The sequence below is a fragment of the Antennarius striatus genome, chromosome 7 (assembly GCF_040054535.1).
Source record: "Antennarius striatus isolate MH-2024 chromosome 7, ASM4005453v1, whole genome shotgun sequence".
Lineage (NCBI taxonomy): Eukaryota > Metazoa > Chordata > Actinopteri > Lophiiformes > Antennariidae > Antennarius > Antennarius striatus.
This window is the reverse complement of record NC_090782.1, coordinates 21,312,924-21,336,938: the sequence shown is the minus strand read 5'-3', so window position 1 is coordinate 21,336,938 and position 24,015 is coordinate 21,312,924. Positions and strand designations below refer to the sequence as shown.

General features: G+C 42.7%; 1 protein-coding gene across 1 annotated transcript in view; it reads left to right on the top strand.

Annotated features, from left to right (window-relative positions):
* The window catches only part of raver2 (ribonucleoprotein, PTB-binding 2), a 53,713-nt gene extending 34,431 nt beyond the window's left edge, over positions 1-19,282 (top strand). The window contains exons 5-16 of the mRNA XM_068319936.1: positions 2,328-2,519; positions 8,660-8,780; positions 10,710-10,792; positions 10,869-10,967; positions 11,634-11,745; positions 13,745-14,100; positions 14,703-14,811; positions 15,692-15,873; positions 16,463-16,573; positions 16,692-16,793; positions 17,891-18,109; positions 18,213-19,282. Coding sequence (XP_068176037.1) covers positions 2,328-2,519; positions 8,660-8,780; positions 10,710-10,792; positions 10,869-10,967; positions 11,634-11,745; positions 13,745-14,100; positions 14,703-14,811; positions 15,692-15,873; positions 16,463-16,573; positions 16,692-16,793; positions 17,891-18,109; positions 18,213-18,353 — 1,827 coding nt within the window. The 3' untranslated portion in view covers positions 18,354-19,282. The remainder of the gene's footprint in view (positions 1-2,327; positions 2,520-8,659; positions 8,781-10,709; positions 10,793-10,868; positions 10,968-11,633; positions 11,746-13,744; positions 14,101-14,702; positions 14,812-15,691; positions 15,874-16,462; positions 16,574-16,691; positions 16,794-17,890; positions 18,110-18,212) is intronic.
* Positions 19,283-24,015: the final 4,733 nt, after the last annotated feature.

The window sequence follows — 24,015 nt, the reverse complement described above, 5'->3', positions numbered from 1 at the left end:
CTATAGAACAAGTAGATTCAAACGCTTTGTGGCTGCTGCTTCAGAGATCCTGCACTCATGGAATGGAATTTATCAATTTTAATCGACTGCAGCCACGATCAACAGTAGTTCAAGTGGTTGGGTCTTACCATAAGCCATTAGCCATTAGCCCTTAGCCATTGACATTATCCATTATCATCCATTAGCTTTAAGCTACTTGCCCGCCTGCTTTATGTGGCTTCGTTTCGTCCGTTGGAAATGACTGAACCCTCTTGACAGAGACGTCCATCTTCTTTAGAATTAGTGTTTCTGGTCAGCAGTGCTATCCGTACTGGACGGGGAGGCTTGATGATGTCACACTGGCTCCTTTTTCAACTAGTTAAGCAGAATCAGATGTTGCATCATTTGGAAGCATAAAACTTGGTGTTCTAGTTTTATGGTGAATTCTTCTACAACATCAGGAAAAACTTTAGAAGCAGACCCGTATGATTCGGGTCTTGCCGTTAGTCTCGCATTCAAGATTTCTGGCAACTTCCAAACCCTACATTCACCGCTGACCACTCACATACACACACACACACACACACACATGCACACAGCTTTACAGTGACATCTCTGGTGCATCACCATGGTAACTCTGGCTACATACTGTAGTTAGCCTGCACTGGCCAAGAGTGCATTTTACATTTTACATATTTTTATATCTTCTGGAAAGATGGTTCAACTTTTCTGAGATGCAGCAAAAACCTGATTCCGAGAACAGAGGCTGTTTGCTGGAGCTTCTTTTGACCCGATTTATTAAATGATGCAATAAAGAGAATTAAGTTTTCAGGCCTGATGCCCTCCCTGGTGAGGAATGTGGAGAGCTTCTGTTGAGGAGTACACAGCTCATATTAAATCATTACAATTACCAGGGAGAGCTTCGTTCTCCTTGCATATTGAAAACAAAGCCTCTTAAACTCATTGACTCTGTTAACAGAGCTCTTTGCATTAATGCCTCTGGTGCTGAATTCGTTTTTCTTCCCCCCCCCCAGATAACTAAGCCTGAAGGGAGAAAATGGGTAAAGGCATCAGGTTTTAATGTGACTTAATTAAATATGTTAACTAAGATACTGTAGTTTGCCAGGATCTAGTAATATAACAGTGGCCGTGGTGCTTTATATCATGTTTTGTGTAGGGTTAGTGTCATTGGCATTGCCGTGTACCTCCACAGTAAAAGTCCTCTTGCTCCCAGACATTCCCAGTGGGGTACTCAAGGTAATCCATCTGTCTGTTATCTGTACCTGCAAAGATTCTGGTCCCAAATGACTGATTTTAAGGATTGCAGATGGTTCTGGTGTTTCTTTACAGCTTACAACTAAAAGCCTCCAGACAAACACCAAACTGATTACTCAGCGTCTATGCATGAGCCGATATGGCCCTAATATCTGCTTATCCTGTAGGAGAAGGATCCTATCAGGCACGCTGCATGTAGCAGGAGTTATCTCAGCACTGACAGACAATCACGCTCACACCTGAGGGTAGTTAAGGGTCCCCGGTGCACTTAACCTTCCAAACGTAAGCCGAGGCAGGTCTTTAGGAAAGCATGAATCTTCCTCTTGAAAGCCTCAGATTCAAACATGGAAAGGCTTGGCTGTGAGGAGATAACAGAGGCCCAGTAGTTTGTCAGAATGATCAAAAGGGAGGGAACATGTGGGTGGCACTGATGGAGGTCTAGGATGGGATGGTGCACCGTATTTTAGGGAAATGTCTGTTAACTATCTGGTCCAGCAGGAACACAAATCACATGGGGGAAGTAACGTAAGCTACAATAATAAGAATCTATAACGTGGTCATTCTACGCTCTAAGAACACACAAACTACAGATCTGCATGGGAAGAAAAATGAAGTTGAGAAACCGTGGTTGTTTAAGTAAACATGTCCTAGAGCAAAAACTGCAGAAGCATACGTTTTATTGGTAAATTGTTCAATAAAGGACATTTTTCTTCCCTTGAAGCTCAAAAGGGCAACATTTCACTGTGTTTATGCTGAGAGTTTATCAATACCAATTATTTCACTAGGTGCTCGGGACTCTGACTTTGAAAACTTCCAAGCTTTTACTAACTCTTTATGCCTAAAAATAAAAAGACACAACGGAGAGAATATTGGTGAGATGAATGTGATATAGCATTTTTTTCTTTTTCCTTACTTATTTCTTCGCTTTGAGTTCAATAATGACTTGTCACACAATTTGTACTTAAATTTAATCCTGTGCTACAAAACTATCAACATAAATTTTGAAATTCTACACACGTCATTGAGAGGTTAGCGTCATAACGTAACACTGATCTCTTTTATCCGTCTCCCAGCTTGCTCAGGATGAGGGCAGCCCGGTCCGAGGCTTCGGTGTGGTGGAGTATGAGAGCGCTGAGCAGGCAGAGGCTGTGCTGGTCGAGATGGACCGGACAACAGTGGGAGGACAGGAGGTCCGTCTGTCTGTCTGCACTCCTGGCACCTCAGGGAGAAGCACCCTGGCTGCACTCATCGCCGCCCAGGGTATGGTGAGTGTGACGCATCGAAGAACTGCACAAACCGGAACTGTTCAGAGCTACAATGATAGGGAAGGGTAGGGAAGGGAAGGGTAGGGTAGGGAAGGGAAGGGAAGGGTAGGGAAGGGAAGGAAAGGGAAGGGAAGGGAAGGGAAGGGAAGGGAAGGGAAGGGTAGGGAAGGGAAGGGAAGGGAAGGGAAGGGAAGGGAAGGGAAGGGAAGGGAAGGGAAGGGAAGGGAAGGGAAGGGAAGGGAAGGGAAGGAAAGGAAAGGAAAGGGAAGGGTAGGGAACGGAAGGGAATGGTAGGGAGGGGAAGGGAATGGTAGGGAAGGGAAGGGAAGGGAAGGGAAGGGTAGGGTAGGGTAGGGAAGGGAAGGGAAGGGAAGGGAAGGAAAGGAAAGGAAAGGAAAGGAAAGGAAAGGGAAGGGAAGGGTAGGGAACGGAAGGGAATGGTAGGGAGGGGAAGGGAATGGTAGGGAAGGGAAGGGAATGGTAGGGAAGAGAAGGGAATGGTAGGGAAGAGAAGGGAAGGGTAGGGTAGGGTAGGGTAGGGAATGGTAGGGTAGGGTAGGGGAAGGAAGGAAAGGGGAGGGAAGGGAAGGAAAAGGAAGGGTAGGGTAGGTTAAGTAAGAGAGGTGAAGGGAGGGTAAGGGTAGGGTAGGGTAGGACGGGGTAGGTTAAGGAAGGGAAGGGGGTCTGACAGTTTGAGGATGTATTACAGTACATACAGTCTGTACAGTTTAATCAAAGTAACCAAATTAACCAAAGCATAGCTGTTGTTCTACAGATTGTGTATCTGTGTTTGGATACACTCATGATGAGGAGAAAAAGGTTTCGCTCACACAGCTACGGTAATTAAAACTTGCTATACACCATAGTGTTTTCTTAATGACATACTGGGGTATCTTGTTGCGTTGACGTGTTGACGCTTTGTGGAGACTTGCTGACAATCTACACACTGTCTACCTCACGGTTCGATTACCTGAGGCAAAGATGACATCGTTTACAGGAACCTAAGAAGAAAAGATGACGGGAATCTGTATAAGAGGAAGTGATTGTTGTGATTATAGCCACGCTTTCTGGAGAGCAGTGAAGCATCTGGCATAATGTGCTTTAATGGCATTGCCCAACTGAGAGATATGCATTGAATATATATTGAGGATATCAAAAGATTGTTATGCAGTTGGAAGCAAAATGATTAAATCCACTTTGTATACTGGATTTATTGACAAAGTATACTATTTATCAGTAACCAAATCATTCAAGAGCTGTTTGAAGAGCTGAATGCAAGAGATTTGACTTTCAAAATATACTTGCTGCAGTTTCAAAATTATTCAAACCCCCCCTACCTAAACTACATCCCTCTTAAGAACCCACATTTGCAAATCAGATGTTAAAACATTGAGTCAAAGTTCATAAGCTCATTTTAGAGTAGGTTTTTCTATTTAGACCTTAACTAAAAAAGCAACAAAAACTCAACTGGATCAGATGCACAAGTTTTGGGATGCTATAATAATCATGATGATTGCTAGGTGGTCTCTGGAGGAACTTTGATACCTCATTCACTGGATCCCTGCCATAGGTGATCAAGTGACTTCCATCAAGCAACAAGAACTCCAAGAAGAAAACAGGACATTGATCCCAACAGACCTCAAAATCCGCCGAGGCTTGAAGAACTCCATTATCATTCTGGAATGGCCTTGCCTCAGAAAATTCCTGATTGGATGTGAAGAAAGAGATTGCAGCTCATAAACCCAGGAATATCCCAGAACTGGATGCATGCCCCCCCCCCCCCTGTGAGGAATGGGCTAAGATTCCTCAGGAAAGCTGCCAGAAGCTGATGTCTGGCTGTCATCCCAGCTAAAAGATGCTCAACCAGTACTAAAGACACTCACACATACCAAACGCTCGGTGCTAAAATGTGTTTCGTAGTTGTGTGTCCCTCCCACACATGGAGACGCTGACATGATAATTATAGTTGTATAGACTTATTGAGCTCCTGCTCTGTCTCCTCTTTATAACAAACCAAACTCACAGCCTGAGACACAGTGACGCACACAGACACACACAGAAATCCAACAAGACAAACACCAGCAGACTCACACAAATATCTAAGTCCAAATTCTAAACACTTCTAACTGTTGTTATGTATATTTATGAACTCACAGGCACAGAAATTACAGGCAAGAACACGTAAGGTAAACACTTCAAGCTGAGACTCAGTCCGTGTGCGGACCAGAGCCAGTTTGTGTGCGCCACAAAGTGGAATACTTGTTTCAAATAGCCAACATGTAGATAAAGGTTTGCCTCTGAGGGAATTATCTTGACTCTCTGAATCACCCTTGTGCAGGACGTTACTGGAAACCAGTGGTTAACTGGACGATAGATGGCTGTTGATGATGGTCGTTGGTGCACTAATCAACTGGTAAATGTCGGGTAGGGTACATCTGCGATTGACCGTTCTTTTGTCTCATTATTTACAGGGAGTGTTTTTATTTTAAATCCCAATCCCAATGGGATTCCACTTTTGGATCATCAAAAGCGATATGCATGGTTCTCACAGTATTTATTTACTTATTTTTTTTAATGTCCAACCTCCTACTGGTGCATGTCTACTACAGGAAAAACCACTCTGAACGCGACACAGCGTGGCTTTGCTCGTATTTTACAGCTGCAGCTTTAAACTTGACAACACAGCGGTTACCAGGGTCGAAGGTGACAAAACAGAACCGGAAAAAAACCTTCCATAAAAACCAATCATTCATTTATCTTGAAGCTCGCTTTGAATTCCCACAATGTTTTGTGTGCAGTGAGTTTATACGATCAATACAATCAGTTGGTTTTTAGTTGTAATTTGGGAAGAACAGCCTATAGGCATAAAATGACAGTATGGCTCCTGTCACATGGAAATTTCTTATTGTAATATAATTATAATAATTTCACAGGATATGCAGATTTATGCTTCATTATGAGCTACCCATCGGCCATGAAAAATCATTACAGCCCTGTGCTCTAATTTAGTCTGATGATAAATATTTTAGAATTAGGGGCTACAGTTAAAAGTCATGCAAAGACAAACGACATTGTAGAACCAGCTGAGACGTAATGCACCGTTCACATGGAGCACTGAGGGGGGCGCTATAATTTACTCACGCTGCCACAAAAAAAAAACCACACTCCAGTTTCTCAATTATAATAATAACGTCTAATAATAGCGTCTGAAAGGCAACACGGAGGATAAAGCCACACAGACAGAAACGGTTGTTTTTTGGGGTTTTTTTTTTGTAAATTAGTCAAGGGGGGGATAAAGCAGATGTTTCGAGGAAGGAGGACAATAAGGGGTGTAAAAGAAAAAAAGGATGGAGGAAGAGGTAGATCTCGGGAGGTGGTTTGCGCTGCAGCCCGGGGGGGGGGGGCATTGAGATTATTGCGGTGACAGCTGGTTAAGGAAACATCAGATTTTTGGAGAGAGAGATCAAGACCTACTCCTGGCTACACTTCTCCTTTGGGGCAGTTCTCTCATTCCTCCAGTTTAGCGAATCCGAGTGTGAATGCTGAGGACCAGATGGCCTCCTCCTTCCTCCTCCTTTCTTTTCCCTCCATCCCTCTCCTTACGTGATACTTCTCGCCTTCCCTTCTTCGCGGCTCCCTTACCTCCCTGTGTGGGTGTGTGGTTGGATTTTAGTGCCAGTAGCCAAACAGACTGATGCGTGGTGACATTTTCTCCAGCAAGAGGAAAAAAAAAAAAAATGAAGAGAGAAACCTCCTCCTCATCATCCTCATCATCATCATCATCATCATCATCATCATCATCATCATCATCATCATCATGTCCTTCCTCTCTCTCACTCTCGTTCTCTCTCTCTCTCTCTTCCCTTGAAAGACGCTGTCAGCTAAGACTGGCCTTACACACACACACACACACACACACACATGCCAATTTTCTTCGGTGTAACATTACGCACTATTTGTGTGTGTGTGTGTGTGTGTGTGTGTGTGTGTGCGCGCAGTAGGCTCCACTTCTTCTTCGCTGACAGGCTGGAGTCAGACCCACTCCATCCCCATCAGTGATGCTCTCTCTTCAGGATGTGACAGGGAGGAAACAAGGGGTGACTTGAGCTGAAGTCACGCCGTAGCTCAGAGGCAGACGAGAAGCAAATATCACCATCTTGCCAATGTTGTTTTAAATAGCTGTGTCTTTGGGGCCAGCCGGCGAGTACAAGCGGCGCGCCGTCGGGGGCGGGGAGGATCTACGAGGGCTGCTCCATTTGATTTGATGCTGCCTGATTCAATAGGGTTTCATTTGGGTCTATTGAATTACATTTCACAGAGTAATGGGTGATTGAATCCTTCCATGGGAATTAGGCATACAGTTTTTCTTTTGATTAAAAGAGGGCTGCAGATTTACGTCAAGGAATTCTGGCTTTTTGTCAAATGAAGCACGAGCTTCATCGTCAACAGGGTAAACTACGCCTGGCATGATTTTTTTTTTAATTTTTGTGCATAATTACACTTTATGTAATTGTTTTGCTTCATCATTGAACAGTTGAATTAAACAGAAATGTTGTATTTCCATGACTAAATCTACCATTTGATTTTAATGACATCGCTGCAGCTTTCGTGCGAGCAGTGGAGACTTAAATGAGCTCTTAAATATTCGAGATGCTTTCTTTAATCACACTGTGTGAAATCTTTCTCTGAATTTGACCCATGCCTGTGGAGAAGGATAAGGGGGAAAGAAAATGAAGCAAATTTAGTCAATTTGTTGAATTTATGTCAAATAAATTAGCTGTCAGAAACTGGAACATCACAAATCCCAAGAAGATTTGATCGTATTCACCACCATCACCTCACTGAACTCAGACGGATGATCTAACATCAGTCAGAGTTTCATCGTCATGGCAGTAGAGGAAACATTCATAGAGTAAAACTTGCTTTTCATTCGTGTTAACAGAGGCAGTAGCTACAGTGAGATGTTTGAATGCAATACATTACAAAGTCATTAAAACATGGGCACCAAATGAGCATTTCAAGCTGAACAGACTAGAACAGGTGGAGCTGCGAGAAGCCCGTATGACGCAGGCCTGATGATTCCTGCTGGGTGGCTCCTGTTTCCCTCCATCAGCTGTGTCAAAGGCTACCGGTTCAAAAGAGTGGAAGATGAATAATTGTTGAGAATGTGAATAAAAACTATATTCCTGACATTCTCTTCAAATGGGATCAAACAAGAGTAGGAAACATCCAGTTAATGAGCTACATCGCTTTCTTCCTCCCGTAGACGACGACGTTAGTTTTCAAAATCTTAGTTACTGTTGCAAGTATTACAAAAATCACAAAAACCTATTTAATATAGTATCCTCCATAAAGTTAGAAAATTTATACCAAACTTCTGACTGTTTTGTCCTTTTGAAATAAATCCGTATTTATTTTTGCTTTTCGCACAGTTTGAATTTGGTAGGATGTCACATAATCCTCACGATTCACCGTCTGAGTCCAACCAAAGACAGTGTTTGTTGCCATGTTTGATTATGTTGCCAGGTCCTTTATGAAGCTGTTCAGCTGATTTCAAAAGCTTTACACTCTTAATGAACAATACTCACTATATTCTTTTCCAGCTTGCAACTTATTACTTAGAATTTGACAGTAAAATTTGAAGACTGAACGCCAGAATTTCAGATAAAATATCTTGTGTTGTCTTTTGTGTGGTTTCATTTTTCGCGCCTCCAGATTGAACAATTGTCACTACCTTAACACAAATAGGATGACAGTTTTGTTTTGTTTTTGTCAACATATAAAATTGGCAAAAAACTTATAAATTAATGCCTGTTAGAGAGCTAACTTCAAATTTGTTTTAGTTTCTGACACTTTTCTCTGAGCTCTTGCCGGCTCCTCCACATCATTCCCACTCCTTCTTGTCTTCTTCTTCACTCTGTCCCTTTCTCTTTTTTCTTATGCACTTATTTTGTCTCCCAGATCAACTCCCCTGTGCTGACACGGCAGACATATCCTGATGATGTAAACTAGCGTAATGGTTACTGCAGCCATCAGGGACTCATAATGACAAGAACAAAGCACACACTGTACACAGACACACACACACACACACACTCATAGTATTATTAACTTGTGTATGTGTGATTTCCACCCTCCAGATTCTGAGTAACAGAAAAGGTCTGCTACCAGAACCCAACCTGGCCCAGTTGTTGACCAGTATGACCAACCCGGCCGCCCTGCAGATCCTCATGCGACCGCACCACACTGGGAAGAGAGGAGGTACGACAGTTTTCCCACAGCTGGTGCGCTTCAGTCCATCTCTTTAAATTTTGCAGATCAAAGAATTTCTGCGTTTGTGGCCACTTTCCTACAACTTTTTCCTCCTATGCTGGTTTAATTCTGCCTAACTAGAGAATGAGCTCCGCTGTTTTTCTCAAATAGCTTAACTTCAAATGTCCTCACAGCAACAGTGGCTGGCAACATGGACAAATTTGCATTTTCTGTTGCAGACCTTCTCAATGTTACGTTGAATTTGTGAAGTTTTGTCAAGGAAGTCTGACTACTTTGAAAATTAAAGCCCCAGAAATAATGATAAAGAGTAATTTTACTGAATGTGTGATTATACCCAATCATTATTTCTTGATTTCTTTTATGCTGCCGGATCGCATCTACTTGATTTGCCGCAATTTTCGTTGCGTTTTGTGCAACACAACATTCCTCAAGGATGTGAAAGTAGATTTCTCGTCGGCATGCTTTACTTGTGTGATTGTGAGTGAAGTATTTCACCAAGACGTGCTTTAGAAATCAGAGTTAATTTGCAGGTTTTATGGATGCGAGTTTTACCTTTTTTAAACGTTTTATCAAAAGTTTTTCAGTCACATTTAACCAGAATTATTGAAAACCATTTTAGAGCTTCAACCAAGAGGAACAGAAAGTTTTGTACAATGAAAAAGGAAACGGGATTTAAACATTTAAACATTGTTTAGAGCCGTTTTGGTTTCCTTGGCAACATGCAGCTAAAACTCCGAACTTAACTCAAGAACGGTGCTTAGCATCAAACTCCTACACTGACCATTAGAAATAATCTGAGATCTGAGAGCCAATCAGCGTCCGGAACTTTCTGAACATGCTCCTTTGAGTGTTCTGTGTGGTCCTGGGTGATAATCAAAGACACTCCTACATACTGTAATCACTTTGTCCAGACCTTCATTATTTGATGAATGTCTAATCAGGTATGAAAATGAAATTGTGTGACATTAGAGGAATAAATGAGGACAGGAAGGAGAAAAGATGGAAGAGGGCTGTCTTTAAGACGAGCCACCACAATTAAAGTCTAAAATTAGGGCCTTGATTAAATGTTAAACTTTTTTCTACCTATTTCGGTAGAAGCTAACATTAGCATTGACGCTTACATTAATTATGAGGGGATCCTGTAATATAGAATGAGCAAAGGTGGCGGTGGCTTGGATGTGAGAAAGATGATCGGATTTTCCTGAAATTGATCCTGAACCAGGAATATGTATGGAACTAGAACTAGAAGTTAGAACTGGTAGTGTGGATTGAGTTTTTGTGATGGATCCAGGTTCTGATGGAGATTCTGGATCCCTTTCTCACTTTTTTCCAACACTGCAGCCTTTTTTAAAAAAAATAAAGAATAATAAGAATTAATCAAATAGTAATCAAAATTAAAATATCTGGTGGTGATCCACAACATGGAGACCAATTTTAATTTTTGCATTTTGCAGAAACAAATCAACTAATTTGTGACTAAAACTTTTGGCGAGGAGGTGAAGCTAAAGGCCGTTTGTATTAGAGGATTTTAGTACTGATGACTCACAATAAAGAAAACGTTTGAATTTAGCATTCTGATTTTCTTTGCTGCGTTGCATTTGTTTGTTTTTGAGCTACTTTTCAAATGCACCTTCAAAGGATTGAAAATATAAAAATTCAAATCAAACTCCAACTCCTTTGTGCTGACGTAAAATCCCAGTGTTAAGCTTGTTGTGAAGCAGAAGGCAGCGTGGCTGTTTGCCATGTTGCGGATGACTGATGGATTGGTTGTCTGACTAATGATTTGCCCGCGTACGACTGATGAGATAATGATTGATTCACGCATCAGAGAAAACAACTTTTAGTTTAAAAAAAGAAAATTACCAAGCTGAACAATGTTTCATTCGCTGTTTTGTTTGTCTTTTTTTTTTTTTTTAGGGAAGTACGGTCGTCACGCCGGCCTGCCGTTCCTCAGACCTCCCCTCACCACGGCTCTACTCACGCTGGGAAAAGCCCACCAGGTCGGGATGAATCCGTGTCGAGCCGGTTTTGGTGTGTTTTTACAATAATAACGTGTGTTTTCCTGTTTCCCTGCAGAGCGCTATGATCGGTAATGGATTAGTCCTCCAGAACCTCCTGCACATGCAGCTCGCTCAGCAACAGCTTCTCCACATTAAAGACAAGCGCATCAGCAGCGTGAGACACCTGTTTGTGTTTGTATGTGTGTGTGTGTGTGTGTGTGTCAGCGTTTGATGAAGGTCGAGAGGGTCGGCGCGGTAGATGTGGGCTCACGCATACGTGCCCTTACTTTTTCATCTTCAGCGTTTTATTCCTGACAATCTCAAATTCACCCAACCTAATTGCTTCTTTCCTGTTTGAAGGAAGACCTTGAGGTGCTGGATTTTTTTTAATTTTTTATTCCTGTACATTTTTTATTAGCCTATTTTGCATATCTGATGTTGGCAGTGACGGATATTGTCTTAGAATGTGCTGAATGCTGTGTGTGTGTGTTATTCTTCATATCTTTTCCTGCTTTTAAAACCCTGTATTTTTCTTTTCTTTGTGGTTCCTCATCATTTCCTCCAGATTTACCAACTAACATCCACTTTTAGCGCACGAGTGTAGATGGGAATGTGAAAAAGATATTTCATATTGATTTATATCCGTTCTGCTTCAGTTCAGAGTGGCTGTTTTCATTTTTAAAATAATGTGATTTTCTCTCCATCACCTCTCTGATCTGTTTCCTCTCCTCCTCCTATTTTTTTCTCCTTTCTTTCATCTACCATGCGTTCCTCCTCCATCCATCCTTCTCATGTTGCTCTTTCATCTCCTCTTCCTCCTCCTCCTCCTCCTCCTCCACAGGTCTCCAGTCTGCTCGGGGACCCGTCCAGGCTGCTGATGCAGAAAGCTCTGGCTCTGAGGCCTCCGGGCCTGGTCTCGCTGGGGAAAGGCCTTCTGGGAGATTCTCCAGCAGGTGAGCAGAGTATCATCACGCCTCTGCCCCACCTCAGAATAACGAGACCTCCGTCATGTCTCCTGTGTTTTTGTTTAAGCACTTCTTCTTCATTTCATTTCTTTCTTTTTTTTCTATCATCTGCCAAAATTACAACATCTGAAAACTTCTGATCCTTTATATTTATCTGCTGGGAAATAGTTTCCCACTCAAACGACCTCTTGTATAAAGAGAAATTGTCCCAAACAACAAATAGAGGTCGCAACTGTGAAGCTTCGATCAGAAAATATTCACTTTGAAGCACCGTTCAGGTCAACTATGGTGGCTTTTTGCACCTTCCCTTGAGTTTCATCTGGCTACACTCAAACTGGGGAAAAGCATTGGTTAGATCAAGCCACACCCACTTCCAGAAAGGGGTGTGGCTAACCTAGACTCATTCGCAATCAAAGCTACGCCCACGTCAAGATGGCATATGACCAAAGTGCTGAAGCAGAGGTGTGTACAGGCATCCTACAATAAATCCTGTTAAGGCTGTTATAATGAGCTACCTGTACAGGTATGTCACTTTGTATTCCAACCTGAAATCTGCCAGGAAATCTAATCTTACATCATAAACCTGATCCACCTGTTCCACAGTAAAGACGGAACATTTGCCTCGACTTATCCCTCGGAGAATTTCCAATTTTCTCCACTGTTTTTCTCGCTGGGAAGTGTGATTTTCTTCACTGATGAGAGGAAGATATTTAAATAACTCCCCACGGCGGTGCGTTGATGTGAGGTGTCGGGGGTTTGCCCTTCTGCAGATTCGTCCGTGTCGCCCCAGATGTGCATTTTTGCATTCACACTCCAAATTCCCAGAAGTGGAAGTTGTTATTTTAGATAAGAGCGATGTATAATAAATTGTGTGTGCACCATTGCATGTTGGGATGTGTCCCTATGAGGTATAATAGTGTGAGTGTGTAATTCGAGGCTTTTATCAGTATGTGTTTGTGTCTGGGTTTGTTTGGGGGGTTTTTTTTAGCTTAGGGGCTTGTTTTATTGTGTGGTGGAGGTCGTTTGTCAAAGCAATATTGGATTTATAAGTGTGATTGCATGTGTGTGTGTGTGTGTGCATGCGTGTGTGTGTGTGTGTGTGTGGGGAGGGGGTTCACCTCTTAGTTGAAATTATGTGTGTTCATTCCTGTGTGTGTGTGTGTGTGTGTGTGTGTGTGTGTGTGTGTGTGTGTGTTCATTAAACGCTGCAGTGAGTGAAGGATTGGGAGTGTGGAGCAAAGTGCCGGGCTGTAAATAAACATGATGAGCGGTGATGTACGAGCCCCCCCCCCTCAGATATTACAGCCGGCTCTGCAGAGACGCTGAGGCGGCGCTCTCAGCCTCCAGCCGTCTGAGCGATCCGTCTCTGTCCGGAGGAGACGGTGACGCCGATGGTCATCGGCAAAATAACATTTGAAATGTTTATCTGACATCTCTCAGGCCATGGCTTTTATTTCCCTTCACTTGATTGTTTTTGCTTTCATTGACTTTTGTTTCTTTTCTTTTGTCTTCCTTCCCTTCCTTTCCTTTTTTCATTTCCCCTCTGTCGTTATCCGTACACATCCCTTTCCTTCTCTTTCTTTTGTTGCATATTGTTTTTGTAATTCTTTTCATTCCCTCTGTTTCTCCTTTGTTCTTCTTTCCGTTTGGCCATCTCATTTCCGTTTCATACCTGCGTGTCTCTTTTCATTATCTTTGTTTTCATTTGTGCATTTTTTCTTTATTTTTATTTCTTTCTGTTGTGCATATTCTATTTTCCCTTAATTTTCCTTTTCCCCCCTCGTGTTCCCTTTTCCTACATTTTCATCTCTTCTATCTTTGCGTCCAATATCCATTGATTTATTTATCTTTGCTTTTCCATCCTGTTGTTTATCCTGCATGTTTTTGCACTTAATTTTCTTTTACCGCTTCCATCCTGTTCCATTTCTTTTCCCTTTCATTTTCCATTCCTCTTTCCATTTCCTTTCATTCTCTCCTCTTCTTGCAGAGTTGGGCCAAGAGTCGGCGCCGTCGTCTGCTCACAATGCCACGGTGATGGCACCGGCAGCAGGTGTGATGCCATACCTCCAGGCTCGAGGTGTGGGTGGAGAACAAAATTGCACCTATCCTCTCTCCACGACCTCCTCTGCTTCCACCTCCTCCTCTTCTTCTTCCTCCTCCGCCTCCTGTGAGAGGCAGCCAGCTCCACCTGGGACCATGGCAGGTGCTCATTCGCAGGCACAGAGTTACAGCTTCGGTATAGGTAACTCAGGCCTTGGCCTGCCTCCACCCAACCCTGCTGGAGGGGTTTACACATCAACAGGACAACACGGCAGCTCCGAAGGCTGCCCCCTAGCAGGCATGGTGAGTATAGCAAACGCGAATCCACACGCAAACAGATATGTCTTCTAATTTCGAGATGCTGACTTTAAATTTCACTGCATGAAATGACAGCTGGCGACACACACACACACACACACATTACATGCGTTTATGTGTAGCAGCTTTAGTCCCACTAGAGCTTTTCCCCTGAGAAACCCCCATAATGCACTTCTGCGCCTTTTGTCAGGATCTGAATAGCCGCCCGATTTTGTGCTTCTCTTCATTTCTTCCGACCAGGTCTGGTTTGACAAAATTATCCTTCATCCATCATTTCGTGATAAATCACCACTCATAAAAGTTCAGTGATAATCACAGCGCTGGAGATCTTAGGGGAGCGGCGCCTTCTCTGAAGTCTCTTTACAGAGGAGTGTAATTAACAAAGCGCGCAGTCCTCCCAGGTCCCCGTGGCCTTTCCAGCACTTCAACAGAATCTTTTCATCATTAAATAAAAAACCTTATGGTGAGGACGGTACGGCGCCGCTCAGAGCCGTCTGCCCACGGAGCATCAGGCGGGATTGTCTGAGATTCAAACCTGAGATTTGACGCCAAAACCCACCGATAAAACGTGTTTGTTTCTCTTTTAGGTGAGCAGCAGTCAAAGCTCTCTGTTAGGTGACCCTCCTAAAGAGGTCAGACTGCCCTCCAACCCTTACCTGAACCTGGCCAGCGTGATGCCAGGAGTGGTTCTGCAAGGTGAGGTGAAGGCGTACATCTCAACCGGTGTTATTAATCAAGGTTTTGACAAAACTATGTGAACGCAGGACAACGAAAGCCCTGCAGGTCTTGGAATACGTCTTCACAAGGTTCTTCATACCAGGCATCTCTAGTCAGCCTGGATTCACTGACCAAATCAATTGGGTCTGATTTGTTTCTGTTGTCATGGTGTAGATGTCCAGACTTTAGACAGAATGGAAATATGTCAAAAGGCACCCAGGAATAAAACGATAGAGATATATAATCTACAGAGTGATTGATTTACATAATAACCCAGACCCACGCTACGGAACACATTTTCAAAAATATTAGACAACTTGATAGTCTTGATTATACAGTTTTACATTATTGTCATTTTGCTAATTTAGAAAGCTGTAATTTAACAAAATTTAAATTTAGGATTTATGCCAAAATCCAATCACCATCCACCCATCCTTTTTTGTGGAGGGAATGAGTTCCGTGTGTCATTACAAAAATGTTAGAAAGTATATTTATGGAGTAATGAATGATTTATTGTTTCTGAATTTGATCGTTTTAATCTTTTTTAAAGAACATACAAAGAAAGAATTCCAGATTTATTGGCTGTTTAAAATGTCAAACCTTTTTTCTGGGAGGATCATTTTTATTCAGATAATTTTTTTTTTCAGCATATGGGAATAAATGTCCGTACAAGTTTTTTTTTTCTATGGGTTGCTCAGGGTTTCCTTCCTGATTGCTGATGCTCTATTTCCACTTATGATCCAGAATTAAAAGTTTCTTCGACTGACTTGCAGGAAATCGCTGCCACTTTTTCCAATCCTGGTGTCGGTATGAGTGCAATGATCCTCCTCCTCTTCCTCTTCCTCCTCTGCTTCTCCAGGATCAGTGGGGAGTAAAACCCAGGGAGGACAGCCAGCCTCCGGCTTGTATCCAACCTCGGTTGCTCCCGTCGTCTCCCAGAGCTCTGGCTCCTTCTCCCACAGCGGCGCAGCTACAACCACAGCTCCGTACAGCACCGATACCTCCAGCGACTACAGCCAATACAACCAGGCCTACACACAGGTAGGCTGGCGCAGGTAGACAAGTCATAAAGACACAGACGGGCGGATGTAGGTCTGCCTGTTCACACTTGTTACTCAAAGTTACTCAAAGGTTTGAATAGATGATGGATAGAAGGACACATGAGTGCAGCAGTGATGGAGTGAGCTGTAGCGATGGGAGGTGGAGATGAGGATGGATATTTGGACGGACAGAATGAGTGAGGATTTGCCAGAGAACGCCGTGTCTTTCCATCTGTCCCCCACTCCTCTCCTCTTCCTCGACACTCCGCCGAATCCTCCCTACTGCAGTTTCTCCATCATTTTCTTTCTGTCGCTCCATTTCTCTCTTGGCTTTTCTGCCTCCGAGAAACAAGAGGCAAATGTGACATTTTAGTTTTTATATTACAAACCAATTTTTTTAAAAGCTACTCATCCACAAAAAAAAGAAAAGAAAAAAAAGAATCAGGATTAGACAGCTGATCAGACGCTGGCTTTAATTTGTCCTGCAAGACAAAGGAAGGGAACAATAAGAATGCATGATAAAGGCGCATGTGTGTGTGTGTGTGTGTGTGTGTGTGTGTGTGTGTGTGCGCGCGCGTGTGTGTTTTTAGGATGCCATGCAGCAGTGGTACCACCACTATCAAGCGGCACAAGCTCACACCTACAACACGGCCGCTGCACAGGACGGCACGGCCACCGACTACAGCAAAGAGCACGCTCAGGTAGGAAGGGGTTAAAGGTGTGTTTGTGATTGTTTGTTTGCTTGTTTGTTCGTTTTATCTGAGTGGTCTTGAAAAGTTCGAGTTACAGTAATCCGTTTTTATCCGTCTTGAATTCCAGGCTCCGCCGGTGTCGACGTACGGGGATTACAGTTCCTACATGCAGGCGGTCACTCAGTACTACTCTCAGCCTGCAACGGCCAACCAGGCTTACACGAATAAGGTGCACACACACACACACACACACACACACACACACACACACGCACAATTCTAACCAAAACAAAAAATGGCAGATGGACTCTGCAGAACAGAAGCTGTCTCTCAGAAGAGACGGATAAGATCCTGTCCTACATACTCGGGGTTAGAGATCTGCCTCCGGAGCGGCGCGCTGGTATTTACATCCACTTTGTCCACATGTTTATTTGGAGACAGTGACCTCTGCGTGACACCGATACCCCTGTTAGGGGCAACACATCACTCAGCACCCAGCAGCTGATACCAGTCGTCTCCACGCACCCTGAGAAGCCAGGCCTGGTCTGCTGCTGAAGGCGACACGAGCGTGTGTGTGTGTGTGTGTGTGTGTGTGTGTGTGTGTGTGTGTGTGTGTGTGTGTGTGGAGTGTTAGCCTGAAGATTCAGCCAGTGAGCTTATCAAGTTACTTTTTTTATTGCATTCAACTGATCTTAAAATCTCTTGAAATTATATTGTGACTTATGAAATGAAACAGAGCAGCACGGTGAAGCAAGAAGGTCACGGGTTTGAACCCTTTCAGTGAGGAGTTTGTACGTTTGTAAGTTCTCCCCGTGTTTGGGTGGGTTCTCTCTGGGTTCTCCGGCTTCCTCCCACCTCCAAAAAAATGAAATTTTAGGTGAATTGATCATTTCAGAAAGACCGTAGTTGTGAGTGTATGCATGAGTGGTAGTTTGTCTGTGGTTGTGCCCGTGTGATGCACCGGCGACGCATCCGGGGTGTACCCTGACCCTCGCCTGTAGTCAACTGGAATGGAATCCAGCGTCAGCTGTGTCCCACTAGGCAGAAAAGCAGATGGAAAATGGTTGATTGGTTGGATGGATGGATGAAATTAAAGAAGCTTTAGTAATTGTGTGTGAGTATCATGGACATTCTAGCCACTAGGGGGCAGAATGAGTAACATAAAGGAGTAACTAAATTGACGTAAAAGTAAATTATTTTGTAAGCTGGAACATGGAAAAAATGCTTCTGTTTGCATTCTGAAAATAAGTTGTCGTCCTGTGTGTGTGTGTGTGTGTGTGTGTGTGTGTGTGTGTGTGTGTGTGTGTGTGTGTGTGTGTGTTTTAGGAGGTAGATGTGTGTAAGCCTCTGGGAGTCTCTCTGCATGCTGTCAGTAACGGCGTGGCCCCTCCACCGGCCGTCCTGCCAGCCGCCGCCGTGCTCCCCACCTACAGCACCCTGCCCTTAATGCCCGGCTTCCTCGGGGCGCCACACCCAGCGGCGGCCACGCCAAACGCTGTCACACATGCACACACTGCCACCGCCGACTGGAACACCTACTACTACGTGAGTAGAAAGCAGGACAAAGATTAAATCTTAAATTACCAAACTTTTATGTGAAGAAAGTTTTTGAAAGGAGTTTCAACCCTTTTCATTACTGTCTCATCAGAACCAGACAAGGGGCCACAAGAGGGAGTACCCTCAATTGGCCGTACAGGAAGTGACATCATCAGACGGCGCCTACATCGGGCAGCACTCCCAAGGCCTGGGGGGGCAGTACGCTGACTACTTTAAAAGAAAGAGGCTCTAGTAGGAAGCGAACCACCTTAAAGCCTGAAGCGTACGGAGGGAGGCACACATCGTCAGCTGAATGTCACAGCTCCCTCTAGTGGCCTTTCTGTGATGGCCATTTTGCATCCCTGCAGTAGGTATTGAAGTGAAATAGTATTTGGGGTCGCAAATGGTGTGAAAGTAAGCCATAGTGCTCTTTGTTTCTGGCATTTATGTACACACACACACACACACACACGGTGTCGCTTCTGTCATGTTTAAGCCTTAACTCGCAAACCGAACCTTTTTTTTCTTCTCAGTGTGTCGACTGTGTTTAACTAATATTACTCTGTACATTTTTTTTTTCCTCATTTGACATGAACTGATGTGTACGTAGAAGATGCTCTTTGTATTTGCGGCCAGGTGACCCCATCTGGCTGCTTGAAGCTGTCTTAGGAGGGCAGATCCTCCCGTCTCAGTGCGTATCTCCTTCAAAAGCACGTCTGCTGTTGCAACAACCTTGATTAGTCAGTCAAACTGACACCTATTCGTTCGCGCTTCAGTGTCCTTTTCTCTTTTCCTTTTATTGCCAGGGTTCCTCTTTTGTATCTCCCGATGGGGGAATGAATAGCTCGCGTGTGTGTTTATGACTGTCGATATGCTGTTTTTTTGGTTGTTTTTTCTGTAGGAAATGTCAGCCATTTCAATCCCAAAAATTTGGGAGCACATCAGGAAAAAAAAGGGGCCTGAACTGATCTCAGCCCTCAATAGTGGTGACTTACAACAGCTTCCCTCGATGAATGGACCTTTCTCCTAAAGGCTAGACAGAAAATAAAAGGCTGCTGTAAATACAGTGTTTAATACAGAATATATAAAGCCATGCGTTACAGACAATATGATATTTAATGGATATTTCCCAGCTTTATTGTGAGCAGTTTGTTTAACATGAATGAAAGGAGAGAATTTAGTGAGTCAGATCTTTTTTTCAATATATTGTTATCTATTTGTAATATAATGATATTCCAAGGTGATTCAAGTCATTTCTGACATTTTTAATTACTAATTTAAATTGCATTGACTTGTAGTTCCCTCCTCTCTTCTCCTTTCCTTTCCTTTCCTTTCCTTTCCTTTCCTTTCCTTTCCTTTCCTTTCCTTTCCTTTCCTTTCCTTTCCTTTCCTTTCCTTTCCTCTCATGTTAAGGGTCAGATCCTCCTCATCCATCCAGCATTTTTACTTTCACTACCATGCTGCATATTTTACCTCCCCTGCTTCCACTATTATCTTTCTCTAGGACTTCTTTAACTGTGGCACAGCTGTCATTGTTGCTAGGCGACAGATGCGGCTCTTCGTTATGTAACAGTAAGGACAGGCAGAGTTTTCCCCTTTGACCAGACCGTCTCATTTAGCAGCACTCAGTAACCTGGCCTTCATGTACCGCATCCTTTGGAGGATGTGGCCCCCGAATTGAGATGCTCCTGAAGCGTGACCTCAGTCCATACTTAATACAAATGACATCAGATCATATCCAGGTAACAAACAGTATGTATTTGTGTCTGCAGTGTGATGTTGATAGAAATAGAGGAAGTTCTTACATTTTTAGTACAGTTACTTTTTGATGGAGTTGGATCAACCCCAAGAATATCTCAGAAACTTTTGTGTCTCTGAAATTTTGCAAAAGTCATGATTTGACTAATTTTTTTTGGTGCAAACATTTTGCCATATACTCTAGAGAGTAGATAAATATAGTATGCAGTTGGTTTATAGTATAAAAGCAGGGCATAGTATTTATTATGTACAATTTGGCATACTGTAAAAATTTTAGCATCGCAAATCCTAGCATGGTTGTTAATATTTTTTGTTACTCATGATAACAAGCTACTGTGCTTTTTAAAAAAAGAAAAATATTTCCACACCTTTGAGGTTTCAATAGAAAGGTGTTCATCTTTACAGAACTGGTATCCGCTTTTAAAAATAAACAGTAAACGGATGCTGGATTCTGTGGGGAAAAGCACTTTACTTTAAAAAAAAAAGTTTTATTTACTTACGTTGATGTTTACCACTAATATAATTATTATTGTCATTATTATTACGGTTATTAATTGATGAATAATAGTTAGTGTGTGGGAAGTTTTTCTGCTCGTCATCACTGAGGCGCGGATGTGGTTTCTTTAATGTCCAGGTGGTTCCTTAAAAAAAAAAAAGAAACCAAACAGCTTGGGCATTAAACTCATGTGCAAACTGGCAATAAATGTCATCTCCAACTGTAGAAAGAGGAAAGTACATTATTTTTTATGTCACCACCATCCACACAGCATCATGGTCTCCTAGGTAAAAGCTCATTCTATAGGTTTGGGGGTTTTTTTGGTTTATTTGTATTTGCATTAGCTCACTGTGAAACCCAATAGCAGGTGAGATGAGATGAAAAGTTTGGTGACAGCTGGTTGTAAACAGGATACACGTGTGACGTGATTCTAGGGTATGTGTTGTGATGAGGGAGTGTTTGTGTGCAAAGAAACTTTTAAGTACCGCTAAAACGGCTCAATATCAAACTAAGGGCAAAACCAATCTGTCTCATCATCCCCCCTCTTCTGGTCTCTTCATGCGTTTCCTGATATTTTGATGGTTCCTGGTGTATTTCTCAGCTGCTTTGTCATGAATTAACGAAGGATTGGAACAAATAATAGAATTAACCTTTCTACACACCCATCCTGTTTTAATATCTTCTGTCAGTTTCATACCGATGCCCAAATTTGCCTTAAGTGAGAGAGCAGAATCTAAGAGTTTTCCTGTTTTCAAGTTAAGCTTTATTGACTTAGTTTAATTTGATCACAGATGTCCTTGTCTTCAAAAGATGTCTTCAAATTTCTATTTATTTTTACTTGTACTTTACCTGGACTTGTCTTTGCACTATTGCGACTCTTGTCCTGTCTCTTCTTCGGTTGTGCTTTTTTTTTTTTAAAATTAATCATTTACATTTGCAGACGTGCACCATGCACCTCACCTCAGATCAAACATGTATATATATGTGAACTCTTTCTAAATGTGACTCTGTTCCAGCACCTGAACTTGACTGTTTGCTCAGTCTGTTTGGTGGATTTCTGGATTTCTCTGCCTTGAAGTAGCAAACAAAACTCATTTTGGGCAAAAGGCAGGAGATCCAGTAAGATCCAGTTAGTCGGGGAGTTTCTGTCCACGTCCACGTGATGTCTCTCACTCCATCTGTGGCTGTTTGTAGAAGCCCTTCAGCATTTTCTCTTCTTAGGCAGTTCATTTGATTGACTTTACAAACGGTGGCACTCTTTCATCAACCTGACCTTCCCTGAAGGGATGTTATCAATGAGATACTTTTTATAGGGATGAAAAAAAAGATTTTAGCTTGATTCTAGTGTTCTGTCTCTGCTCCCCCTTCACCTCTCTGGATAGCGTGTGTGTCTGTGTGTGTGTGTGTGTGTGTGTGTGTGTGTGTGTGTGTGTGTGTGTGTGTGTGTGTGTGTGTGTGTGTGTGTGTGTGTGTGTGTGTGTGTGTGTGTGAACAGCTGAGGTGGCGGATTTTGGTCAGCGCTATGTGCCCGTCTGTTTTCCAGTCTGTCTCCCTGTCACAATACATTCAGTTCCTGAAGTCAGTCAGGCCTGAATTATATTAGGGGATATTCTAACAGTGGTGTCAGCGGTTTTTTATTTTTTATTTTTATTTATTTATTGTTTTTGTGGCATCTCTGTGTGTGATCGTGCATCAGAACAATGAAAGATGCAGCAAAATTCAGCTCTTAAAATTTAAATGAAGTACTTAATGTTTAAATTCCTTCAAGTGGAAGAAGAATTGTAAGTGAAAGAAAGCAACTATTCTATATCTGTCTCACTTTTCACAAAACACCTGATTCAGAATGCGGAAGAAGGAAATGGATTCTGCAGCATGGATTTCAACTAGCAACCGATGACGTCATAGTTCAAAAAATAGATTTTATGCTACATTTATACCTCAGCGTCACATTTTTAGGTAACATCAGCGCCGCCATAAATGAAGAGGGTTTATAAAAAAGTTTCTGACACTTGAATGAATAAATGTATGAAAACGTTACGACTCAACACAATGAGGAACGCTCGTACTTTATTTTATTATCAAGTCGCAACACAGAGCGGAGCGCGCATGTAACTTCCACTCTGTATCTTCAAAATAAAGGTATATCAACCAGCTCGCTCATCAACAGGAAGTCAAACCACTCAGATTATTCTCATTGCATTAATATAAGAAATGTTTTTTTTTTCTTCTTTTGTTGCACTATTATTGCCACGTGGTTCATTAGTTGCCTGCAGTAATGCCCGAGGTTTTCTTGTTGTTTTGGGGTCCGTGACGTTTTATTTGCATCTGCTATAAATGAATCCATGTGTCTGGTGCCTCTGGTGGTTTCTAGCTGACATGTTTGTCTGCTGTACCTTCAGCTGGGATGACATGGTGTGATGTGTTGTGACAACAATGTGCATGACCTGCCCCAAGTCAGCTAGCAGGAAAATGTTGTCTGGAGATGCGATGACACACACAACTAGAGTCATAACCTCCACCACCACCACCCGACAGACATTTTTAATCCAATCAAGCCTCGTGAGGCTGCTGTGTTTTGTTATGATGTGGTGAATCTGGATCACTTTGTTCAGATCTGCACCAAATTCCACACTCGTAGATGCTAAATCTTAAATATGCATGATGGTCATTAAAATCTGTCTGGTGGATTTTATAGAATGAACAGTGAAAACACAACCTCTTCTTTGAAGAAGACATTTGTTTTGTCAAACACATTTCCCCCATTTTCTAATTGGACCTTTTCTGCTCTCACGCGTTGCCTTGCATGTCGATTAATATCTCTGTTTGTGTGTGTGTGTGTGTGTGTGTGTGTGTGTGTGTACTGGAACCAGTAAGTGGAGTCGCTGTAGGTGTGTGTCGCTGTGGGTGAAGCTCTCTAAGAATGTGCTTTTGGCAGGTAGTGGAGGTAAGAGGAGACGAGCTGAAAGAAAAACAACTCCAGCTGCCTTCAGCTGCTCAATCCGTGGGGATTTCTTTTTTTCTCCCCCGTCTGCTCACTCAGTGAAGACTGTTGGTGATGTCTGCCAGACTCATCCGTGTTTCACATACCTGTAGAGCTGTCAAACACACACTCTCTCAACACACTGGAAATGTCTTCTCTCCTGCTTGTATTAGTTGGACTCTCGCAGACCATTTCATCACGCTGCTCTCACACAACCATCAATCTCCACCAAATCCATTCCTGTCCCGTGTTTACCTGTTTATTAATGTCGTCTGCGGATCGAATCGGCAACGGAGAAAAAGTTAGAAAACGCCCAGAGAGCTGGACTTTCCACCATCATCAGTCAAACTAAAAAAAAAAACAAGTAGATATCTGACAGCAGGTTCCAACACAGGCCCATTGGGTCAGAGTCAACACCAACCCTCACATCTGTCACCAAACAGAGGAATGCAAAAGTGTTCTGCAGAATAATTTCACTAAAGCAGCAGCAATCACATTTAAAGGATAAAGCTGATAATTCTGACTCATGCACAATCTCTGATTTTCGTAACCTGTTTTCAACAAGTTATTTAATACTGGTGATTGAACTCCAGCCCTCTGCATCCGGCTTCATTTCATAAAGGGTCGGTCGAGTTTTCTTGTAACTAAAAGTCTTTTTCTTTTTCCCGACTAAAATATCAC